At 35.2% G+C, this 24,834-nt stretch overlaps 2 protein-coding genes, 1 long non-coding RNA gene and 2 pseudogenes across 3 annotated transcripts; 4 read left to right on the top strand and 1 right to left on the bottom strand.

Moving 5' to 3' along the window:
- The first annotated feature begins 343 nt into the window (after positions 1 to 343).
- LOC110009693 (uncharacterized) lies at positions 344 to 1,404 on the top strand. The gene is made up of 2 exons (XR_002284572.3): positions 344 to 586; positions 939 to 1,404. It is a non-coding gene; the product is annotated as an uncharacterized LOC110009693 (long non-coding RNA).
- Positions 1,405 to 3,021: 1,617 nt separating this feature from the next.
- On the top strand, positions 3,022 to 5,587 carry LOC105636012 (APO protein 3, mitochondrial). The gene is made up of 3 exons (XM_012219175.4): positions 3,022 to 3,751; positions 4,243 to 4,676; positions 4,805 to 5,587. The coding sequence occupies exons 1-3, from the start codon at positions 3,375 to 3,377 to the stop codon at positions 5,212 to 5,214; spliced, it is 1,221 nt and encodes a 406-aa protein (XP_012074565.1). The 5' UTR covers positions 3,022 to 3,374; the 3' UTR covers positions 5,215 to 5,587.
- A 1,046-nt stretch (positions 5,588 to 6,633) lies between these two features.
- LOC149495356 (receptor-like protein EIX1) lies at positions 6,634 to 9,951 on the top strand (annotated as a pseudogene).
- A 222-nt stretch (positions 9,952 to 10,173) lies between these two features.
- On the bottom strand, positions 10,174 to 13,300 carry LOC149495355 (receptor-like protein EIX2). Its single transcript, XM_089723310.1, has one exon. It carries the CDS (start codon positions 13,290 to 13,292, stop codon positions 10,176 to 10,178), a length of 3,117 nt encoding a protein of 1,038 aa, XP_089579436.1. The 5' UTR covers positions 13,293 to 13,300; the 3' UTR covers positions 10,174 to 10,175.
- Positions 13,301 to 16,657: 3,357 nt separating this feature from the next.
- LOC149495354 (receptor-like protein EIX2) lies at positions 16,658 to 19,757 on the top strand (annotated as a pseudogene).
- Positions 19,758 to 24,834: the final 5,077 nt, after the last annotated feature.

Here is a 24,834-nt window from a genome sequence, read left to right as displayed (position 1 = left end):
AGCCGTTCGAACGGTGCTTTTATAAAATACTATCAAAGAACCGTTGCCGAGCATAACCTAAGTAGGTGTAATTAATGCGGCACTAGTTGTACCTAATTTTGGAAGGAGTCTTTTGAAGGCTCAATAGTGGTTTGGTTGGGTCCAAATGACTAAATGAAGCAGAACCAATCTAATAAGCTTAATTTGGATCATACCCAATCGCTTTAATGATGGATTCCAGTACTTGATTTCAATCCACTGTTGTAGATAGTATCCGTTAATTTGTTGCAGATAAATGTTTTTTTTAAACTCTTTTTGTTCAAACAATTTTGTATTTGAATAGCATTCTAAATTTCCCATTCAACAAATAAAATTTACCCTCTCGAATATGCAAATCCATTTCTTTTTTGAATGAGATTATATATTCATTGCATCATCCAAAATAATATCTGGAGAATTATCATCTCACTCCAGAGAGCCAGACAGAAAAACAACTGATCGAATTAACTGATTTTCTCTATTGCCTTTCAATCACATGCAGTGAAACCAGTTGCGCCGAGATATAATCACACCCTAATAAAATCGTACCATCATTCAGAGTGAACAGGTGACTTGAATTTTTCATGTCATACTCTTTAGAAATTAGTTTGTATTTCCCTTGTGATTCTTGAATTAATTATTCCTTTTTCTTTTTCTTTTTTTAATTTTAATCATAAACTTCATTGAAAATAGTTGTGTATTTCTCTTGATGTTCTGAATTATATCTTGTATTTTCCATCTTATTGATCAGAATTTAATTTTTAATCAGAATTATATTTCAATAAATATAAATTTTTACATATATATATATATAAATTTGAGTATACTGAACCAACCTTTAATTGATTTTCAATTAAGCTATATAAAATATAAACTAAGTAAGCTTTCTTGGATTAACAGTTTAGGTTCTTGATTTTCAGCGATGAAGACGAACAAAGTCTCAGCATCAGGCGTGGCATTGATAATTCTTCTCGTTTTAGTCATTGCTTTGATGCTAACATCAGCAGAAGCTCGAACAGGCAGAGGTGGTGGTGGTAGAGGTGGCGGCGGTGGTAGAGGTGGTGGCCGAGGAAGTAGATATAGCAATGGTCGTATACGTGGGGTTGGTGGTGGTCATATTTCCGCCGCCGTCGCCTGGAGCGCTTCCTCCAAGCTTGGGTTAATGTTAGTAGTTTTCTTTTTCTTGTAGTTGGTTTCAGAGATGTGTTCATTTCATAATATCAAATTTTGAAACGATAGTATCCTGAAGATGGGATTACTATTTTTAATATTATTATTTGTTTTGTTTTAGACGGTAATGGCACATGAAATGTTTTGTGCTGCTTTCAATAAAGCAGAGAAGTCAAGTATTGAATACCAGCTAGCTACAAATTTATTTATCAAGAATTTCGTAACTCTGTGTTTTTTTTATATCAATTTTTATAACTATATATAGTTTTTCTTTACATGTAATAAAAAATATTTATATTATCTGCAACTAAAAAAAAAATTATTATATTATCTACAATTTCTCTATTCTAAATCTAATTTTATAGTAATTGTTCGGCCAATAAATGTTATTGAAAAGTTCAATGATTAAAATAACTCTGTAGACTACATGTGACGTAATGTACACTTTCACCGTCAACTTTATAGAATGTTACAATTTTACCGTAAAATCATCTTTGTTCCACGGCCACTCTAATAATAAACTATGGTGATAATTGCATCCTAAATGATAAATAAGAGTTAATTTTCTCAACATAAAATTATAAGCGGCGAGATCCAAATAACCCTTTGGTTAACTTAACTCAACAGCCAATATTTATTGCGATGCACCGTTTCAATAGCCCAAAATCAATACCAACCACACCTGAATCTCTTTTATCTCTCTGACTCTCTCTTTGTTGGAGTACGTAGGTAATTCCGCATCAGATAAATACAATTAACTAAAAAGACATATAATGTAAAGGGTGAATCAACTAAAATGATTTAGGTCATTTTGTGTTAAAGGTAAATCAACTAATTATAAGCTCAATAAATATATAATTGAATTTGATTTGATTAATTTGCTCCTAGGGCCCATAGCTCAGTGCATGCTATATTCCGATTCCAAACTATAAAAAACATATTTTTAAAAAAAAACTTCTTATTTGTTGGTCAGATTCAAAAATATATTTTTAAAAGAAACTTCTTACTTGTTGGTCTAAAGTCCACTTATTTGATTAATCCGGATTCATGTCAAGTGGACCCGCAAAGAGAGGAAAGCGCTCCATTCTGAGTGTTTAAAAGGACTCCATACTCGGGCTCAAATTCAAAACCTTTAGTTAAGAAAGAAGAGATCATTGTCATCCATCTCAACCTTAGAGAGAATTTGTTTTTTTTATTATAATTTTTTAAAAGAATTTTAAAATTTTTTATTAAATTAGTTTAGTTTTTTTAATACTAATATTCATTATTATTATTTATTGAAGCTATAAATCTAAAAAAAGAATTTTAAAACATTTAAATAAATTATCTAATTTCAGTTCAAAAGTGGAATAAAATTAAAATCGGCAATTTTAAAACCATTTTAGATAACCGTTTAAAATCAATTTGATTTCGATTTTACCTTTTTAATAAAAAAACTGACGGTTTAAAAACTGTGTCCGTGCTCGATTTGGATCCACTTATCACAACTCTTTCTTTTTATTTTGTTAACTAATCAACATAAGATGAACTTTCCAACACAGAAAACCTCAGTTTTGGTTTCTATTGAGAAAAAGAAAGAAAAATTTGAATCAATTTATTTTTTAAAATCTTTAAAAATTAAGTAAAATAAATAAATAAACTGCACTGGATTGGCTTAAATTAGTTTAATTTAATTCGATAAATTGTTTCAGTTCATTTCAATTTCCTTTAAAATTTTTGAATTGTTTAACTTGAGCCGATTCGATTTAATCTTAAACCGGATTGCGCGATTGTCCATTTGAGGGTTTTTTTTTATTTTTTTTTTTATTTTTTTATTATATTATTCGTAGATTTACAATATGGGTTTGGGCCGGATGGCCATCAACCCGCCGGTAAGACGTATCTCCTTTCTTCTTCCTTCCTAGTTCGTATTGATAGCATCAAACTAAATTTCTCTCCATATATCAAAGCCGTAAAGGCGCGTCCTTTGACAAAATTTCTTCGCTTTCTTTTTCTCCATAGGAAGAATTGTAAATGCCCCCAGTACAGTTTCGATATCTGGCCTCGTTTCATGCACTGCACTCCATCTATTAGATGAAATGCCATAACGAATTACTGATGCCATTATTAGTTCTTTGCAATCCAGCGTTTGTTGAAATGCTAAACTTCTAGAATTACAGTTTGTCAACAAGTTCTCGTAAGCAGCAATGTTGGGTCGTCGTGTTAGAAACGTCATGAACTTGCTTGAGCTGGTTATGCAGAATTTTTGTGAAGTTTGTAATAGTGATTTAAGGTATAGCTGTGCTTTGTATTCTACTGGATCAACTAATTATACGGAGCTTCCAAGAAAGCTTAAGAAATCTGAAAGGAAGCCATGGGTGACAAGCGTTAATGAACTCAAGCGGAAAGCTAGATTGTTGAAGAAAGATAAGCAGTTGGCGCGTGAAAGGATTTTGAGGCCACCTGAAAATGGATTGTTGGTCAAGGAATTAATTCCAGTTGCTCATGAAGTCTATGCTGCTAGAGCTAAACTTATCTCTTGTGTTTCAAGGGTTGTTCAAAGCATTACTTTATACTCATGCAGGTAAAAGGCTCAATTTTTATATCATCATCAAAGTACCTGAAATTGAGAGCTTTAGAATGCATTCTTCGAGTGGTTCTGTTTTCTGCTATCGTTTAATCTTTTGAGTCATTTGATCCGTCATTGTTGATTAATTGCTATATGGTATGATTTTCCCCTTCTAATTGGAAAATTTGGTTTACTTAAGATCAATTTAGATATGGATACCACGGCTTAAAAAATAAAAAACAAATATAGAAATATGGGTATTAATGCTCTTTTAAAGTGACCAAATACGATCATTAAGATTTGAATCTGAACCATTTGATAAAATAATATTGTTAAATTATTGAAACAGAAAACTACAGAAATGGGGGTGCATTCTGCACATAGCATATACGCACTTTTTTTTTTTTTTTTTTTTTTTTTTTTTTTGTGTGTGTGCGTGATAAATAAACAAGGTTTAATGTGTATTCATAAAATTCATCTTGTGTGTTGTTAACTTGTGTATGCAGTGTATGTGGAGAAGTTCATGTTGGTGGTCCACCGCATAAGATCAGGACATGCAACATGATCGGTAGCCTGGCAAACAAAGAACATAGTTGGAGAATTGGGGGCATGGAAAATGTTTTTCCACTTGTTGAATCTTTTCATCTATATGATAGGCTAGGAAGAGCTGTTTCTCATAACGAGCAGCTCTTAGTGGATCGAATTCCAGCAATTGTGGAACTGTGCATACAAGGGGGCGTTGATATACCAGAGTATCCAACAAGGAGAAGGACCTTCCCTGCTTATAGCATTGCAGGCAAGATTATAGACTTTGAGCGTAGGTTCCCCAAAGAAGAAGATGCACCTGGGAAAGACATAACAACTGGTGGATTTTGGGAAAGAAGAAAGAATTTGGGTGAAAATGAGGAATCTACAGATCTCAATTCTAATGATTTAAAAGGTCCTCTTTCTTTTTTCCTTTGTTCTTCAATCAGTTCTTGAAATAGGATTTGTATATCCTTGCGAAGTTTATTTTAGGATTTGAAAGTTGTTTGAAATACGAATTCCTATTTTCTGGAACCTTTGTAGGTATTGCTATTCAAGGCATGGAGGCATGGAAGAAAATGCAGTCCGGAGCCACAAAACTTATGCAGAAGTATGCAGTCCATACTTGTGGATACTGTCCAGAGGTCCAAGTGGGGCCTAGGGGTCATAGGGTAAGGAACTGCCAAGCTTACAAGCACCAAATGAGGGACGGCCAACATGCATGGCAAGAGGCAACAGTTGATGATTTAGTTCCACCAGTGTATGTATGGCATGTTCGAGACAAGCAGAGTGGTGAACCACTAGTAAACAATTTGAAGAGATACTATGGCATGTTGCCTGCAGTTGTCGAACTTTTTGCACAGTCTGGAGTTCATGTAGGTGATGATTATGCTGGTTTGATGAGAGAAGATGTTGCAGTTCCTGATGTTGATGAAGAGAAGTGGGTGGTCTGAAGGATTGCATTGAAGATATGGTTGGAAAAGATGACAGATAAACGCAATGAGTATTCCATAGATAATGCAACTAGTAGCAGTAATGCACAGGCTGTTCAAATGACCTGTTGTCCTGTCCAGCACAGATCGTTAACCGAAAAAATTCAGCCATTGAGAAATCAAGATCAACATTTCTTGGCTGGTCTGATCTAACTGGGTTAACCCTTTGCTGAGCTGACTGACTTGAGCATCAATCTTCGCTCGGTTTGTATGTAGAAACTCTGAGAAAAGAATTAATGGTGCCAAATTACATTAGCTCATAAAAAGTAATTATTCCACATGTTATAACATCAACACAAGTTCAATAAAAGATTTTAGTTTTTGATTTCTGGAATTTTTTTTCTGCTCATTCTACAGTATTGCATCATAAAGCAACACTGGATTATCAAAATGCATACAAACAATAATTTGATGGTCAACTTTGGCAAAAGCAGTGTAAAAGCATACCTTAACTACCTTAGCAAATCAAATTTTTGGTTAGTGGCATAGCCATTATAGTTCATTAGCCTTTCTTTTAAAACCAAAAGACAGGAAGCACTTCAATTCATTCGTAAGCATTAATTAATAGAATGTGATAGAATTAATTATAAGGTGGTAGAAATGGGAAAAGAGATACCAAGTAGGCTAGTACCATAACTTATATAGAAAAAGAACTATTGACAATTTGGTGGCTACAAACAAAAGCACTTCCACTCCTGATATTTAAAAAAGATAAAAAAAATATTTAACATACATTCTTTTGGTACAGCCCCATTAAACATATGTAAAATGTTTGGGTAGGCAATTTGTGCCTTCCAACTGGAAGTTTAGCTTGTACTAAATACAAATTTGATGAAATAAGTGAGAATTATATATATATATATATATATATATATATATATATATATATATATGCATCTCTACATAGTATGTTTTGTCATGCATCTAAAAAAGAAACAAAAAGGAAAAGATTAATTCTACCTATCCTAATTAGTATATAACTGAAGAAATAATTAGTAGATTGCATGATTGATATCAACAAAATATAACATTTTAATGCTTAAATTAAGGGAAACCTTTCTTCTGTTCTTTGGATTGTTTTACACTTCAATGCAATGCAAGTTGATAAAAAAAATATGCAGAGGATGTTCTGCCAAATATTTTGTTCCAATTAGAAGTAAATTGCTTTAATGGTCACCTAGCTTAGTTAAAGAACCACTGAAAGGTACAGATATGATCAACTTTATCAAAAGCAGTGTATAAACATATCTCAACTACTGAAGGAATATTGGTTAGTGGCATAACCACTATTATCTGAATTCAGACATGGAGCAAAATGAATCAACTAGTGCTCCTCTATATAAAGAACTTAAGAAAAGTGTCTGATATGTGAGAAAGAGACAAAACTGCAAGAAAAAGGAAATTAAAGAACAAAAAAGATTGTAAGAGAAGGCAAAAGAATACAAAATTTACTTGAAACTGTAAATCCAATGCAGACATTTACAGTTCTTTGGTCTATTCTGCTCCTTTTTACCTGTTTGGAAAAAGGAGTTGTTTGTCTGGTACATGCTGAATTAATGTACTGCAAAGAATCAGATAGAAGAGGTCTTCTTGATTTCAAAAAGGGTCTTGAAGATTCTGATAATCGGCTTTCGTCATGGACAGGAAGCAACTGCTGTCACTGGTGGGGAGTAACCTGCGACAACACTACAGGCACTGTTGTTGCAGTTGATCTTCGGAATCCCTCAGGTTTTGATTTTTCAGGCAGGTATGGAATTTGGACCTTAAGTGGAGAGATTAGTCCTTCATTAACAAAACTCAAGTTCTTAAAATATCTAGACTTGAGTTTTAACTCTTTCAATGGCAAGATTCCAGATTTCTTGTCTTCTTTCGAATACTTGCAATATCTGAACCTATCAAATGCTGGTTTTAGTGGTGCCATCACTTCAAATCTTGGAAACCTCTCTAACTTGCAGGTCCTTGATATCTCGTCTGATTTTCAAGATTTAACAGTTGAAAATTTTGATTGGATGACTGGTCTTCTGTCACTAAAACATTTAGCGATGGGACAAGTAGACCTTTCAAAAATTGGAGAAGGATGGGTTGAGGCATTAAACAAACTTCCATTTTTAACTGAGTTGCATTTACCTTTTTGTGGCCTATCCAGTTTCATTTATTCTCTTCCCGTCGTTAATTTTACTTCACTTGAAGTTATAGACCTTAGTCATAATGACTTCAATTCCAAGCTGCCAAATTGGATAGTCAATATTAGCACACTTGTGTCTGTAGACATTAGCAGTAGCAGCTTGTATGGAAGGATTCCACTGGGTTTTGGTGAACTACCAAATTTACAGTCATTGGAACTTCATCAAAATGAAAACCTGTCAGGAAGTTGCTCTCAACTATTCAAGGAAACCTGGAGAAAAATTCAAGTTATTGATTTCACGATCAACAAATTACATGGCAGACTGCCTTCTTCTCTTGGAAATATGACTTCTCTCATTTATCTGCGTTTGTCAAGTAATGGCATTCAGGGTGAAATTCCAAGCTCCATAGGTATGCTTTGTAACTTAAAACATATTGCCCTGTCACTCAATAACCTGACAGGAAATTTACCAGAATTTCTTCAAGAAGCAAAGAACTGCCCTTCTAAAAGTCCTTTGCCTAATTTACAACACTTGGAGTTATTTGGCAACCAATTAGTTGGTAAATTACCAGATTGGATAGGAAAGCTCAAAAATCTTGTTATACTTGAATTAGGTTATAACTCTTTTGAAGGTCCTATTCCACATTCCTTTGGAAACTTGCAGCATTTGTATGTACTCAATCTTAAAGCAAATAAACTCAACGGTAGTCTACCCGATAGCATAGGGAAGATTCCTGAGTTGTTTATCCTTGATGTTTCTTTAAATGAAATGACAGGTATTATATCAGAAGTAAATTTTTTGAGGCTAAGTAAATTGAAGACCTTGACCATATCAGCAAACTCATTCATTCTGAATGTCAGCTCGAACTGGGTGCCACCATTCCAGCTTAATTTGCTAGGTATGGGTTCATGCCTTCTAGGTCCTTCATTTCCTTCTTGGCTTAAATCTCAAAAGGAGATTTTCTACGTAGATTTCTCAAATGCTAGTATTTCAGGTTTTATACCAAATTGGTTTTGGGAAATGTCAAGCAATCTATATTTCTTAAATGTTTCTTTCAATTCTATGGAGGGTAACTTACCAAATCCATTTAGTATATTTCCCTTTGCGATTGTTGATATGAGCTCAAATCATTTCTGTGGCCCTATTCCTCTTCCAAATGTTGAAGTTGAGCTTTTAGATCTTTCCAGTAACAATTTTTCTGGTCCTTTACCAGAAAATATTGGTAAAATCATGCCAAACTTGGTTTCCTCTCTCTTTCAAAAAACCAACTTACCGGTGCAGTTCCTGCATCAATTGGAGAAATGTTGTCACTTGAAATCATTGATCTTTCAAGGAATAATCTAACAGGTAGAATTCCTTCAAGCATAGGGAATTGTTCTTCCCTCATTGTGTTAGACTTTCAGAACAACATTTTGTCTGGTGAAATTCCAACATCTTTAGGCCAATTAAATTTGCTCCAAACACTTCATCTAAGCAATAACAGATTCTCAGGAGAAATCCCATCAGCTTTTCAGAATTTGACTAATTTGGAAACTCTAGACCTGAGAAACAGTAGATTGACAGGAAATATTCCATCTTGGATCGGAAAATCTTACCCATATCTCAGAATATTGAGCTTGAGGTCAAATGCCTTTTATGGTGAACTTCCTTCAGCACTTTCAAATTTGAGTTCCTTGCAAGTTTTGGACTTGGCAGAAAATGAATTGAATGGCAGCATTCCTGATAGCTTTGGTAGTCTTAAAGCCATGACTAAGCAAAAAAATTTAAATCATTATTTCTTTAATGGTCATTACCTGTTCACTGGACCTTATACAGGACATTTCTTTCAAGAAAACTTAGTTGTGAATGTGAAAGGACAGTCTCTTGAATATACAAAAACTCTTTCCCTTTTAACTAGCATAGATCTTTCTGGGAACAATTTATATGGGGTGATTCCTGAAGAAATAACCAAATTGGTTGGTTTGGAGTTTTTGAACTTGTCAAGAAACTATATCAGTGGAAAAATTCCCAAGAACATTTCAGAACTGCATCAATTGTTATCTCTTGATCTCTCAAGTAATATGCTTTCCGGTCCAATTCCTTCGTGTATGTCTTCAATGACCTTTCTAGCATATCTGAATTTGTCAGATAATAGTTTATCAGGGAAAATTCCTTATGAAGGTCAAATGACAACTTTTAGTGCACCTTCTTTTTCTGGGAACTCTGATCTATGCGGCGAACCACTTCTAAAATGTCTACCTGATGTTTCAAACAATGGCAGCAACAATGCTGGTTCAGATGACGAAAAGACAACCAAGCCTGGTAAGTGGTTTGACTTGAGTATTGGGTTGGGATTTGCTGTAGGTTTATTGGTTCCTTTTGTTACTTTTTCAATCAGAAGATCTTGGGGTGATCCATACTTTACCTCTGTGGATACAGTTGTTAATTTATTAATAGGTAGACGAAGAAGAATTCAGCAAAGTGGTTGATTAAGTTCCTTTTTATTTGCTCAAATTTCATTTTCTTGGATAAATAAAGGCTTGATCTTTTCAGCTCAATTCCTGTATAAATACAACAAATTCCATAGTATTGACTTGAGATAGTACAAAATATAACTAAAATTTCGTTGACATTTTCTGCTTGTGTAGAAGCAAGAACAAAGAGAAACTTCCATAAATTTTAAAAATCTGCCTCCATGAACTAAGAATGTGCTTCAAAGTTCACAAGAAAAGTCTCATGACATTTAACATACAGATGAAAACTAAATTACATGACTATACAATTTGCATTTGCAAGAAGAAAACTGGAGAAAAATATTTATCCTCTGTGACAATGCAGTCCATTAACAAATTTATCCACAAGACTGAAGTAGGCCTCCCTCCACGAATTCTTGATCGCCAGTATAAACATAGGAACCAGAATGCCAGCTGCAAATCCCACCCCAACACTTAAGTAAAACCACTTATCGATAAAGCCATCATTATCGATACTGTCATCTCTAATAATCCTTCCTTTATCTGAATCATCACCTTGGCACTTGAGGACTAGTGGTGCTCCACAAAGACCAGGATTCCCAGCAAAAGATGAAGCATCAAAAGTGGTCATTTGGCCAGTGTAAGGGATCATACTGGAGAAGTTGTTCTTCGACAAATTCAAGACGGATAAAAATGATAAAGTAGATATGCTGGAAGGTATTGCACCTGAGAAATTATTGCTTGAAAGATCAAGAGATGACAATTGCCGCAATCTTGAAACGCTTTCAGGAATCCGACCGATGATTTGGTTTCTTGATAAATTTAAAGCAACTAAGCCCACTAGTTTTGTGATTTCATCTGGAAACTCTCCATGTAAATTATTGCTTGAAAGGTCTATGCAAGTGACTAAGGAAAGAGTTTTGGTGTATTTTTGAGGTCCCCCTTTTATATGCACTACTAAGCTTTCTTGATAGTAGACACCTCTGTACTTCCCATAGAGTAGATATTGATTTATGTATTGCTTGCGAGACATGGCTTTAAATCCTCCAAAGGTGACTGGAATACTGCCTGTTAAATTGTTCAGTGCTAGGTCAAGGACCTGCAATGAGCTTAAATCTGACAGAGTGGAGGGAATTTCACCAGAAATTGCATTTGACCTTAACCTGAGAATTCTAAGCTTTGAAAAGGAAACTTCAACTCCAAACCACTGTGGAATTTTACCTGATAGTCCATTGTTTGCGAGATCCAAGGTTTCCAAGCTCGATAAATTTTGAAAAGATGAAGGGAAGCTTCCTGTAAGCTTGTTGTTGCTTAAGTGAAGTGACTGGAGCTGGTTTAATTGACCCAATGAAACTGGAAGCATCCCAGATAGATTATTGTTGCTAAGGTCTAAAACATTTAAGAAAGAACAATTCCCTATGCTTGCAGGAATGCCTCCTGTTAATTTGTTGTTCGAGAGATCAATGACTTGAAGAGACAACATATTTCCCATTGAGGCTGGCAAATTTCCTATCAATTGGTTATTTGAAAGAGAGAGAAAAATCAAATTTGGCATGGATTCACTTACATTTTGAGGAATAGGACCTGAAAAGTGATTTTTTGAGAGGTCTAGTAACTCAATCTCCACAGTTGGAAGTGGAATAGGTCCTTCCAAAAGGTTTGAGCTGAAATCAACATCTGCAAATGGAGCTACATTGTATGGATTTTGGATTTGGCCTTGCAACTGATTAAAAGAAACATTTAACAGTGACAAGTTTGAAGTAATTTCCCAAAACCAATTGGGTATGGTGTCAGAGATGCTAGCATTTGAAATATCAAGAAATGCTAGCTTCTTTTGATTCCTAAGCCAAGCTGGAAAAGGAGGACCCAAATGACATGAACCTATATCAAGATTTTGAACCTGAAATGGAGGTACCCAATTGGAACTAACATTGAAAATCAATGAATTGGAAGCCAAGAACAAGAATTTCAGGTTACTAAGCCTTGAAAAATGAGCTTCAGATATATAACCTGTCAAATAATTAAAAGAAACATCAAAAGTAGACAATTGAGATAGTTTTCCAAAACTATCAGGAACAGTCCCATTAAGTTCATTCCTTGCAAGTGTCAAAATGGTAAGATTTTCTAAGTTTCCCAAAGAAGCAGGGATTAGGCCTTGGAACAAGTTATTGCCTAAAGATAATTCTACAAGGTTTTCAAGCTGACCCAACCAATCTGGCAAATTGCCTACTAAATGGTTACTGGTTAGTTTCAAATACATCAAACTACGCAAAGGACTATCTGGAAGACAATTTGTTCCTTCAAGTGCTCGAGGCAAAGTTCCAGTCAAATTATTGCCAGAGAGATCAAAATTTTGTAGCTTGCAGAGTTTACTAATGGAACTAGGAATCCCACCCTCAACATTATTGACAAACATATTAAAATCAATAAGGGTTGACATGTTTCCTATAGAAGAAGGGAGTCTACCATGTAATTTATTCATAGCAAAATTAAGAACCTCAATTTTCTTCCAACTTCCTTGAAACATCTGAGAGCAACTCGCAGAGAGATTGTTGTTCATAGCAAGATTCAAGTACTGAAGATTTGGAAGCTCACTAAAACCAAGCGGTATTCTACCATAAAAACCATTATTACTAAGATCAATATAGGCTAGGTTGCTAACATTTGCAAGCCAACTGGGGAAGAAAGAGTTAAAGTTGTTAAAACTAAGGTCTATAAAAGAAAGTGAAGTAAAATTAACATGGCGAAGAGATGAAACAGAGCTAGATAGGCCACAATTTGAAAGATGCAGACTAGTTAAATATGGGAGCATGTTTAATACCTGAACCCAAGTAGATTCTACCATGGAAAGGTCAACTCCATTCATAGAAAGATATTTTATTGACATAAGACCATTAACCCAGTTAAAACTATTAACATAAAGACCTGAAAAGAAGTCACAAGAAATATCAAGAATCTGCAAGCTGGACAGGTTCCCTAAAGTTGGAGGAACTGCGCCTCTAAATCCAGCTTTTGATAGATTTAAATATTGCAAATTTTGCAATGAGCCTAAGAATTCGGGAATTGGGATTTGATTAAATGTGTTAAAACTTAAGTCTAAGTATTGTAAAGACTTAAGTTTTAGCAATGAAGGTCTAATCTCTCCACTCAAGTTCCACATTTCAATTTTGCTTGTACTTAAAGAATATGCAGAACTTACTGGATATGGGTTATGGAGATCAATGGAAATTACAGCTCCAGTTCTATTATTGCACCTAATTCCTTTCCATTGACAACAGTTGCTTCCTTGCCATGATAAAAGCCCTTTTCCAGAATCTTCAAGGCCATTTTTGAAATCAATAAGAGCTTCAAGGTCAGATTTTGTACAGTTCTTGAAAATATTATCTCCATTACAGCCAAAATCTCTGGTCAGAACACAAAGAATTGCAAGAATCACACCAAGAAATGAAGCTCTCCCCATTATTAGCTAAAAAATAAAACTGTTGATTAAAACAAACCAAGAATGCCTCATTCGTTACGGTCTTTGGTTTCTTGATATTTAAGAATGATTTCCTTGATTTGCAAGAATGTTCTGTATGAGAGTCAAAGTTTGAACTTCCTTGGTGGAAAAAGAATAAAAAAGATAAGTTAATTAACGTAAATTATATAGAGGTCAACGAGCTGCAAATATTTTAGCAAGGCTGATAAGGTTATGCAAGTAAAATATATGGAAAAAATTGAAAATCAAATGTTATTTGTCCTTTCAAACATGGAGGCAATATGGCCTGCAAGTAGCTGGCATGTTAGAGACTAAAAAAAGAATTTCATAATCATATCAGGTCAACACATTAATGTTGTTACAATTGAATTTACTGAGAAAGCTGATGAATGCTCTTTCCTTTCTTTGCCTAATACTGTTACTACTTATTTTTGCACTCTATTTTGACTTTTTTTCTTTAATATATGTATTATATTAAATTTATTATATTAAATTGCAATTTCGAGAGTAAGTGCATTCTCCATCCTCAAATTAAATGTAGGGTTCATCTTAAAAAATTACTTTTATGGATCGCACTATTATGCTTGGGTTAAAACTTTAACACAAACTCAGTTAATATAAAAAAAATGACATTTATTTATAAATGAATTTCATATAAAATTAATTTATAAACAATTTTTTTATGTTTAATATGCTATAATTTAAAACAAAGATATTAATTAAAATTTCATGCATTCATATTTGAAATAAATTCAAAATTAAAAGTTCATTTACTTCCACTTCCTAGACATAATATAGTGCAATTTCAAACCATTCTGTAAGACAGATAATATGATATAATTTATATATCTGTAGTCTTCAGTCTAACAATGTTTTGTAAAATTTATTTATTTATGTAGTTTTACCAATGAAAGTTCAGGCTTTACTTTCTCTGCAAAAAGTGAAAATTCCTCCCATTTCACTCACATGGACTCACAATATATTGAGTAAACATAGTTTGTGGCTTTCAGAAGTTTAAAAAGCTTGTGTATTTGTTACGGAAGCAAGTTCACATCTTTGAATCGTATTGCCCGTTATCTGTTTGGTAACAGGAATATTTGCTCTCAATGAAAATGCTCAGATGGTGGACTGCAATCAATCTGATAGAGAATCTCTCATTGACTTCAAAATGGGTATCGAAGATTGATCTGAGAATTGGATTTCCTCGTGGAAAGGGAACAATTGCTGTCAATGGCGGGGCATATTATGCGACAATATTACAGGAACTGTTGTTATAATTGACCTGCACAATCCTCATCCATTAGGCCATGATTGTTCTGGCAGGTGAGCACTCTGGAACATGAGTGGAGAGATTAGACCTTCACTGACAAAACTCAAGTCCTTGAAATATGTGGACTTAAGTTTCAACTTCAACACATTCGATGGCAGAACTTCCTGATTTGTTGTCTTCTTTGGAGAATTTACAATATCTCAACCTATCAAATGCTCGTTTTAGTGGCCTATAATTCCTCCGAACCTTGGAAAACTCTAGAATTTGCAATATATTGACCTGTCAGTTAACTAAATTCAATCAACACAAAAGTATGTTTCATTCATTTACGGAGCAAATGGAGTATTCTAGTTCTAGGGTTCATCATGATTGAAGCATTTTATCACGATAGAAATTACTTTAAGAGTATTCATTCTCGTGGAGTGTTTTCTAAAACGTTATTTAACCTAACGTTTAATGTTTCACTTATTTACTAAATTTTGTTTTACAACCTTATTCTTATCCTTATCCTTATCCTTAACTAATATAAAAATCTTCTGTTATCACATTACTTATTTTATTATCTTTATATTTGGCTTATTTATATTGATAGAAAAAGAAAAAAAAAGTTATTTATATATCCGTATTTAAACTCAAACAAATATTAAAAATAAAAAATGTTATAACCTAAAATATTAAAAATTTCCCATTTTATTTATAAAATAGTGAACTTTCAATTTTTGCTCCCTTACATTATGAAAATTTAGGTATAGTGAAATTATTTTTTTATAATGAATTTAATTGAAAATTCTAGGTGAATATTTCAATATTATTTTTTTGTCATTTTAAATTTATTACTAATCAAACAGTTGTTTTTATCGAACATTTTCGCTTTTAACCACTATTTAAACAGCTAACACCTAGCCGTTAATATCTATTAATTAACAACTATTAAAACAACTAAGAACTATTAAAATAAATAACTAATACTAGAACCACTGGTATTGCCAAAGAGACCCTGAATCAACTTCAGTGGTAGTATTTATAACTATTACATACTGCGTAACACACAGCTACATGACTAATTTGCATGAACTTCTAAGTCTCATTCAAACATCAAACATCCGTGAAATATGCATTTCATTGTGGCAGAAATATTCGCTTCAAGACTCGAACCATGTGAGTTACTTTCGTGTCTCCCCTTCTCCACGTCAAGGTTATTTATTTCCCATATTATTATTCCCACAATGTATTAGTAGAGTCCACCATATATTGTCAATATATCTAATTCAATCGGATCAATTTATTTATTAAGGATGAAAGCTCCTTTTCTTTATCAATTACGCACTCTTGTAATATTAAAAATAATATTTCTTTAACCAACAAGATATTGGTTGAGGTAGTGAACAAATTCAATCTAGTATGGATAAAAAATATAAATTTGATTTTCAAGAAGCGCATTGTACTGAGCGGACAAAAAAACATTAAAACATTAAAACATTAATCGATCAGTAAGCCTTTGTTACTGCTGTTAGAAAAGAAGCAAGCCATCCTGACACATTGCAATTTGATGAAAGTACTTAAACCTCTATGCTTAATCCTTCCTTTTCTCTAATTGTTCAAATATATAATTATGGATGGTAATATTACCCAATTTGATCATATCCATCTTTTTTTTTTTAGAATAAATCAAATTAAAAATTTTAGTAAGAGGAATCTGTATATAGATATGAGATACAGATTAATATATTTATATATTTTTGTATAAAAAATCTAATAATAAACCACTTATATAAAGAATAAACAGACACTAATTTGAAGTATCATAATTTCTCGAGGATAGTTTTCAAAAAAACTTTAAAAGTTGCTGTATTGGTTTTGGCTTTTTGTATATAACCAGAATCCACCTTAAGATACCTTAAATTAATCTCATCATCGGTTTTGGTTTTGGTTTTGGTTGAACCAATTAAAAATGTCGGCTTGTTGATGGGTTCAAACATTATTAATAAAGCCAAGTTTCTTCGAATATAAATATGTTCTAAACATGAACTTTCTTGTTCAGGTTCTCAGAAAATCTTTTTCCCTTGTAAAAAACAGTACAGGGCCTTGAATTCGGATTTATGGGGACATTTGCATTTCTTTGCCTTGTACTGCTCCTAATGTCTTTGATAGAAGTAGAATTTGCTCAATCTATAGATTGCAACGCATCTGAGAGAGAAGCTCTTCTTGATCTCAGACTAGGTCTTGAAGATTCTATTAACTTGCTCTCCTTATGGGACAAAATTAGCAACTGTTGTCAATGGTGGGGAGTACATTGTGACAACACTTCTGGAGCTGTGATTTCACTTGACCTCCATTTTTCTGACTGGAATGGTGCTCACTTTGGTGGGGAAATTAGACCTTCATTGACAAAACTCAAGTCCTTGAAATATCTGGACTTGAGTTTCAACAGATTCAATGGCACAATTCCTGATTTCTTGTCTTCTTTGGAGAATTTACAATATTTAAATCTTGCAGATGCTGGTTTTAGTGGCCTAATCCCTCCAAATCTTGGAAACCTCTCAAGGCTGCAGTTCCTCGATGTCTCTTCCACTTCTCATTTTACTGTTCATAATTTTGAGTGGGTGACTGGTCTTGTCTCGTTGAGATATTTGGATACGACTGGTTCAGACCTTTCAAAGGAGGATTGGGATGGGTCAAGGAACTGAATAAGCTTCCATATTTAACTGAGTTACATTTGCGTTTTTGTGGTTTATCAAGTTTTACCTCGAAACTTTCTTTTGTTAACTTCACTTCACTTGCTGTCTTAGACCTGAGTAATAACGAGCTTAATTCCAAATAACCTAGTTGGCTTGTGAATATTAGCAGAATTGTATCTGTTGATATCAGCGACTGTAGCTTGCTCGGAAGAATGCCACTTGGTTTTACTGAATTGCCAAATTTGCAGTTACTGAAACTTGGTGGAAATCTCGATCTCAGAGCAAGTTGCTCCCAACTACTTAGAGGAAGTTGGGAAAAGATACAAGTTCTTGATTTTGCTTATAACAAGATACATGGAAGACTTCCTGCCTCGATCGCAAAAATGAGCTCCCTTACATATCTTGATTTGTTTCTCAATGGTGTCAAGGTTGGTATTCCAAGTTCAATTGGAAAACTCTGTAACTTGCAATATATTGACTTGTCCTTAAATAACCTGACAGGAAGTTTACCTGAATTTCTTTAGGGAAGAAAATTGTTCTTCTAAAAGTCCCTTTCCTAATTTGCAGAAATTATTGGCAGGAGAAAATCATTTGGTTGGTCACTTGCCAAATTGGTTAGGCGAGCTTAAAAATCTCGTTGAGCTTGACCTATCATCGAACTCACTTGAAGGTCCTATTCCTGCTTCTTTAGGGAATTTTCAAAATTTATCTGAACTCCAACTGCGAGCAAATAAACTAAATGGTACTCTCCCAGATAGTTTAGGCCAGCTGTCAAATTTGAATTTTCTAGATGTTTCCATGAATGAATTGTCAGGTGTTATCTCAGAAGTTCATTTCTCAACGCCAACTAAATTGGATTCATTGGATTTGTCTGAAAACTCATTCATTTTCAATGTCAGCTCAGATTGGATCCCTCCATTCCAGCTCATCTATCTATACCTGGGCTCATGCCATCTGGGTACTTCATTTCCAACATGGCTTAGATTTCAAAAACAATTGGAGTATGTATAACTCCCTAATGCGAGTATTTCAGATTCCATACCAAACTGGTTTTGGAACATGTCAGGCACTTTGTCCTTGTTAAATATCTCATTCAATCATTTAGAAGGTCAATTGCCAAATCTATTAAACACAAACTTAGAACTAATTGATTTGAGTTCGAACCTCTTTTATGGACCTATTCCTCCTCTTCTAAGTGATTTTATTCGATTAGATCTTTCTAGTAACTGACTTTCAGGTTCTATTCCTAGCAACATTAGTAAAATCATGTATTTCTTCTCTCTTTCCAATAACCAAATGACTGTTGAAATCCCAAATTCTATTGGAAAGTTGAAGTCAGTTCGAGTCATTGATCTTTCAAGAAACCATTTCATAGGAAGCATTCCTTCAAGCATAGGGAATTTTTCAGGGCTTTCTGCCCTAGACCTTCAAAACAACAACTTATCTGGTGAGATTCCAAGCTCTCTAAGTGAACTACATCTGCTTCGAACTCTTCACCTAAGGGCAACAGGTTCTCAGGAGAAATCCCGTCCACGCTTCGGAATTTGTCAAGTTTCGAAACTCTAGATCTTGGAAACAATAATTTTGCAGGAAATATTCCACCATGGGTCGGAGAAGCTTTCCCACATCTTAGAATACTTGGCCTAAGATCAAATGACTTCTCCGGAGAAATTCCTCCAGCAATTTCGAACTTGAGTTCCCTTCAAGTTTTAGATCTTGCAAATGATGCATTAAACGGCAAGATTCCTGCTAGTTTTGGTAATCTCAAAGGCATGGCTTAACAACGACTTGTGAACACTTATTTATTGTATGGAGAAGGCTATCGTTGGAAAAACTACCAAGAAAGCTTTGTTGTGAACAGGTATGGCCAGCCTCTTGAATACACTAAAACTCTTTCCCTTCTAACAAGTATAGACCTTTCAAGTAACAGTTTATCTGGAGAATTACCCGAAGAAATAACAAAATTAATTGGTTTACTGGTTTTAAACTTGTCAATAAACCATATCAGTGGGGAAATTCCATAGAGCATTTCAGAATTACATCAGTTGTTGTCACTTGATCTCTCAGATAATAGCCTCTCGGGTGCAATTCAAGCGAGCATGTCTTCAATAACAGCTTTGTCGTATCTCGATGTGTCAAACAACAACTTGTCAGGTGTAATACCCTACACGAATCAGATGGCAACTTTGATGCATCTTGTTATGGTGGAAACCCATGTCTATGTGGAGGTCCTCTCGCCATAAAGTATTCACATGATGATTCAAGGACAAGCGATTCGGAAGGCAAAAAGAATTGTTGACTCCGATAATGGTGATGGCTTGGTAGATAGATGGTTTTACTTGAGCGTTGGATTGGGATTTGCTGCGGGTTTATTGGTTCCATTTCTGATTTTTACGATCAGAAGATCTTGGGGTGATACTTACTTTGGTGCTGTTGATAGAGTTGTTGACAGATTGATTCTTGTAAAAAGTCTAAAATAAAGAAAAAGATAAAGGTTTACAGTGTTGTGTTGTTCATTAGAAAACTGCATAATTTATACAAGTACAAGTATCAATCTCATCCTATAATTAAGCTATCTCATCCTGTAATTAAGCTATGTCAATCTCGTATTTATAGAAAGGATATACAATGACAGATGGTAAAGTTAATTACAATTAACTGATTAATATTTTCCTTAATACTCCCCCTCAAGTTGGAGAGTGTATGTTCTGTATTCCCAACTTGCTTCTCAAGAACTCAAATTGTTCACGTCCCAAAGCCTTTGTGAAGATATCTGCTAACTGTAATCGTGTAGGAACATATTGTGGTTTGACCAATCCTGACTGCAACTTCTCTCTAACAATGTGACAATCTATCTCGATGTGTTTTGTTCGTTCATGAAAAACAGGATTCGCCGCTATATGTAATGCTGCTTGATTATCACAAAACAAAGATGCCGGCTCCATCTGACTTACTCTTAGATCACGAAGCAAATAATGGATCCAAGTCAACTCAAGGCATGTATTTGCCATAGATCTGTATTCTGCTTCTGCCGAAGACCTAGAAACATTAGTTTGTTTCTTTGACTTCCATGAGATTAATGAATTTCCCAGAAATATGCAATAACTTGAAATGGAACGTCGTGTTGTACGACAACCTGCCCAATCTGAGTCACAAAAGGCTGACAATTTCAAATTATTTTCGCGCGGCAACAGCAAATCTTGTCCCGGAGTACTTTTAATATACTTTAAAACCCGAATGGCTGCTTCCCAATGTGGTTTTCTTGGTTCATGCATGTATTGAGATAATGTGCGGACAGAATAAACAATATCCGGTCTCGTTACCGTTAAATAGATCAACCGACCGATCAATCGTCTGTACTTTGTTGGATCATGTAATTTTTCTCCATCTGTGAGTGTTAATTTAACATTTTGTTCCATTGGGAAGCTCTCCGGTCGTGAACCTGTATGGCCAGAATCTTCCAAAATATCTAGCGCATATTTGCGTTGGGACATAAAATACCCTTTTTAGAATGAGAAAATTCTATACCCAAAAAATAACCAAGCTTTCCCAGATCCTTGATTAAAAATTTCTTGAATAAGAATTGTTTAAGGGCCATGATTTCTTGCATACTATTCCCTGTCACAAGGATGTCGTCTACATAAATAAGTACTGCAGTGAAGGATGTATCTTGTTGTTTGGTAAATAAGGAGTAGTCTGCTTTTGACTGTGCAAAACCGGCGGATTCCAATGCCTCAGAAAAGGTAGAAAACCAATTACGGGATGCTTGTTTTAGCCCGTAAAGGGACTTGTTGAGCCGACAAACCATGTTCTCCCCCTGTCGGCGTAATCCGGGAGGCAGTTCCATGTAGACAATTTCCTGCAAATTTCCATGTAAAAAAGCGTTTTGTACATCCAATTGATGAGTAAACCAATTTCTGGCAGCAGCAATAGTAAGTAAACAACGAAGAGTTGTCATTTTTGCTGTAGGAGAAAAGGTTTCTTTGTAGTCGAGACCTTCTACCTGTGTATATCCTTTTGCAACGAGGCGAGCTTTATATCGCTCAATTGTACCATCAGAATGATATTTTATTTTGTAAACCCACCTGCAGCCGATAGGCTTGTGACCGGGGGGAAGAGGAACAAGAGACCAAGTGTTATTGCGCTGTAATGCTTGTAATTCAGCATCCATAGCTGCTTGCCAATGAGGGAATTGGACAGCTTGGGAATAGGTGGTAGGTTCAACCTGGGATGTGATACTGGCTAAATAGGCACGATGAGATAATGAAAATTGTGAAAGAGATAGATAATGAGACAGAGGATACCTTGTATTTCGATGAGGACTTGTGCGAGGGGATGAATGATTGACTGCAGCAGACATGAAGTACTCTTGATGCCAGGCTGGAGGTTGGCGGTCGCGAGTTGAACGACGAAGATTTTGGAAATTGTCATTCAGTTGAGGTGGTGAAGAGCTGGAAGATTCTGACAAAGGAAAAGATTGCGGTGATGACGAAGTGGAATTAATGGGCAAAGGGCGGTTGTTTTGAGGAGATTGTGGAGATGGAGATGGCGCTGGAGATAAAGGAGAATCTTGTGGAGATGTAGATGGCGCTGAATTATGCGGGGGTGGGGATGAATCTGACGTAATATGTGGTTCGGATATCTTGGATTCTGCTTCTGGGAAAATTGGCAATAAAGGAAAATTATGTGCCACAGGATTAGGAGAAGATTGTGATGACTGCATATTAATTGGAGACGCAAAAGGAAAAATATCCTCTTGGAAGTAGACATCTCTGCTAATAAGGAATTTTTGTGTAGAGAGGTCATATAATTTATAACCTTTTTTGCCATGAGGATATCCCATAAAAACACACCTAATGGCACGGGGATCGAATTTTCCTTTTGGGTGAACGTTGGTTGCGTAGCACTGGCAACCAAAAATTCGCAAGTGATCAAGTGAGGGTGGCCTTTTGTAGAGCTTTTCATATGGTGATTGATTAGATAAAAGAGGAGTTGGAAGCCGGTTAATTAAATATACAGCTGTAAGAATACATTCCCCCCAGAATTTAAGAGGTACATGTGATTGAAAAAATAAAGAACGTGCCACATTTAGTATGTGACGATGCTTGCGTTCGACTACTCCGTTTTGTTGTGGAGTATAAACACATGTATTTTGGAACTCGATGCCTTGATTGAGAAGGAAATTTTGTAAAGGCTGAAATTCACTCCCATTATCTGTGCGAATGATTTTAACGGAAGTGTTAAATTGTGTTTTTGTAAACTGAATAAATTTGATGAGTAAGTCGGATGTTTCTAATTTTTGTTTCATAAGAAAAACCCAAGTACAACGAGTAAAATCGTCAACTATGGTGAGAAAAAAACGTGCCCCAGAATGCGAAGGAACTTTATGAGGTCCCCATACATCACAGTGTAATAATTCAAATGGAATTTTAGTTGTGATAGAACTAATTGGAAAAGGCAATCTCGTTTGTTTTGCAAGAGGACAAATACTACAATTATTGTGAAATGAGACTGTTTCTTTATTAATTGGTAATGAAGAGGAAAGTAATTTGAAGTGAGAAAAAGAAACATGTCCGAGGCGTGAATGCCATAAATCGGGACTATTTGAGACTTGGAAGGAAGCTGGAGAAATGGAATCCTGCATCATGTAATAGAGTCCCCCATGTTGTTTACCCCAGCCAATCATCTTCCCCGTCGTTAAGTCCTGCAAAATACATGAGTCAGGAAAAAAGGTGACAGAACAATTAAGATCTTTTGTAATTTTGCTGGCTGATATTAAGTTTAAACGAAAAGTGGGTACGCATAGGACATTTTTGAGTGTTATATCCCGATTGAAAACCATGTTGCCAGTGTGTGTAATCGGCGCAGATGTGCCGTTTGGTAAATTTACTGTGTGAGAGAAGGATGGTTGACGTTTTGACAAGAGGGAAGGGTGCGACGTCATGTGATCGGTGGCACCACTATCTAAAATCCAAGAATTGGTAAAAATAGAATTGACATGAGATATGAATGTTGAAAACAAACCTGCTGCGTTTGCAAAAATATCACTATTACCAGAAGAGGAATTCTGATTCATGGTAGATAATGCTTTGGCCAATTGTTGAAGATATTCAGGCGAAAAACCCATGAGGGAATTGTCATCATTCATGCTCGAATTTTTTGCCATATTTGCCGCAGATTGTGGCTTGCTTCGTGAACCTCGATTCTGTTGCGGTGGTCCGCCTTTATTGTTTTTCAGCCTACAGCGATCTTCCGTGTGTCCGCCTTTGTCACAGAATTTGCAGTAATATTTCAAAGTTCTGCATTCTTCAATTGTGTGACCAGAACGATGGCAATGATCACACGTTTTGTTATTTTTGATCCTGAATGCCTTGCTCTGGATATTCGCGGCAATGGTGAAGCTCTCAGCGGGTTCTGATGACAATTGTCTCTGTGTCTCCTCTTGAATTACCAGGGAATACGCCTGTCGTACGTTGGGTAATGGTGTCATCATGAGGATATTTGACCTTACCCCTTTATATGATTCATTCAAACCCATAAGAAACTGCATCAACCTGTCCTCCTGAAGTTGTTCCTGATGTACCTTGGCATGATTACAAGTGTAGGGATCTCGATAATTTTCGAGTTCATCCCATAAAGCTTTGAGTTTGGTATAATATGAGGCCACGGACATAGAGCCTTGTGAGATTGTTGCAATAGATTTCTGAATTTGGAATATTGCCGGTGCATTCTTTTGGGAAAATTGATCTTTGAAGTCTGTCCAAACTTGGTATGCTGTTTTGGCATGAATGACACCTTCTGCCAGGTCTGCTTCAACAGAATGAGTAAGCCAAGAAAGTATTAGGCTGTTGCATTGATTCCACAATGCGAGTTCCGTTGGTTTGTCTTCTTGGGACGGGGCTTCTAGCGACCCATCGATGAACCCTAACTTGTTCTTCGCAGTAAGAGCGTGAATCATAGCCTTACTCCATGATCGATAATTTTCTCCATTTAATTTAACTGGTACGAGCATGTGACCAGGTTGATCTGAATGATGAACGTAATATGGATGCGAAGGATCCATATTACCAGCTTTTGATGATTCCATGTTACGGGCTTTTGGTGATTCGTTGCCCATTGTTGACTATGGAAAAGGAAAGAAAACGGAAGCTTCAAGAGCACCAGGAAAGTTGCTCTGATACCATCTAAAATAAAGAAAAAGATAATGATTTACAGTGTTGTGTTGTTCATTAGAAAACTGCATAATTTATACAAGTACAAGTATCAATCTCATCCTATAATTAAGCTATCTCATCCTGTAATTAAGCTATGTCAATCTCGTATTTATAGAAAGGATATACAATGACAGATGGTAAAGTTAATTACAATTAACTGATTAATATTTTCCTTAATAAAAAGAAGAGCAATCAGACGACGAAGAACTCAGGGTGGCCGTAGAGGTTTCTTATTCTTCTAGCTAGTTTTAATTTTTCTTTTCTATGAATGTACTTTTCCTGATTGAAATAAGAAGTTTCGTGTGTGGAGCCTTATCAATACAATAATCACAGTTACTGTTCTCTCTCTATCTAATTCTTCT

The sequence above is a fragment of the Jatropha curcas genome, chromosome 6 (genome assembly GCF_041381405.1).
Source record: "Jatropha curcas cultivar XTBG-Jc1 chromosome 6, XTBG_Jcur_1.0, whole genome shotgun sequence".
Lineage (NCBI taxonomy): Eukaryota > Viridiplantae > Streptophyta > Magnoliopsida > Malpighiales > Euphorbiaceae > Jatropha > Jatropha curcas.
This window is presented reverse-complemented; position numbering and strand designations above follow the sequence as displayed.

What these genes read in the sequence shown, in the direction of transcription:
- LOC149495355 (XM_089723310.1), bottom strand. Translation starts at nt 13,292, where the DNA reads ATGGGGAGAGCTTCATTTCTTGGTGTGATTCTTGCAATTCTTTGTGTT.
- LOC105636012 (XM_012219175.4), top strand. Translation starts at nt 3,375, where the DNA reads ATGTTGGGTCGTCGTGTTAGAAACGTCATGAACTTGCTTGAGCTGGTT. An exon ending in ATTACTTTATACTCATGCAG is followed by an intron (nt 3,752 to 4,242) that starts GTAAAAGGCTCA and finishes TTGTGTATGCAG; the next exon opens with TGTATGTGGAGAAGTTCATG. An exon ending in CAATTCTAATGATTTAAAAG is followed by an intron (nt 4,677 to 4,804) that starts GTCCTCTTTCTT and finishes GAACCTTTGTAG; the next exon opens with GTATTGCTATTCAAGGCATG.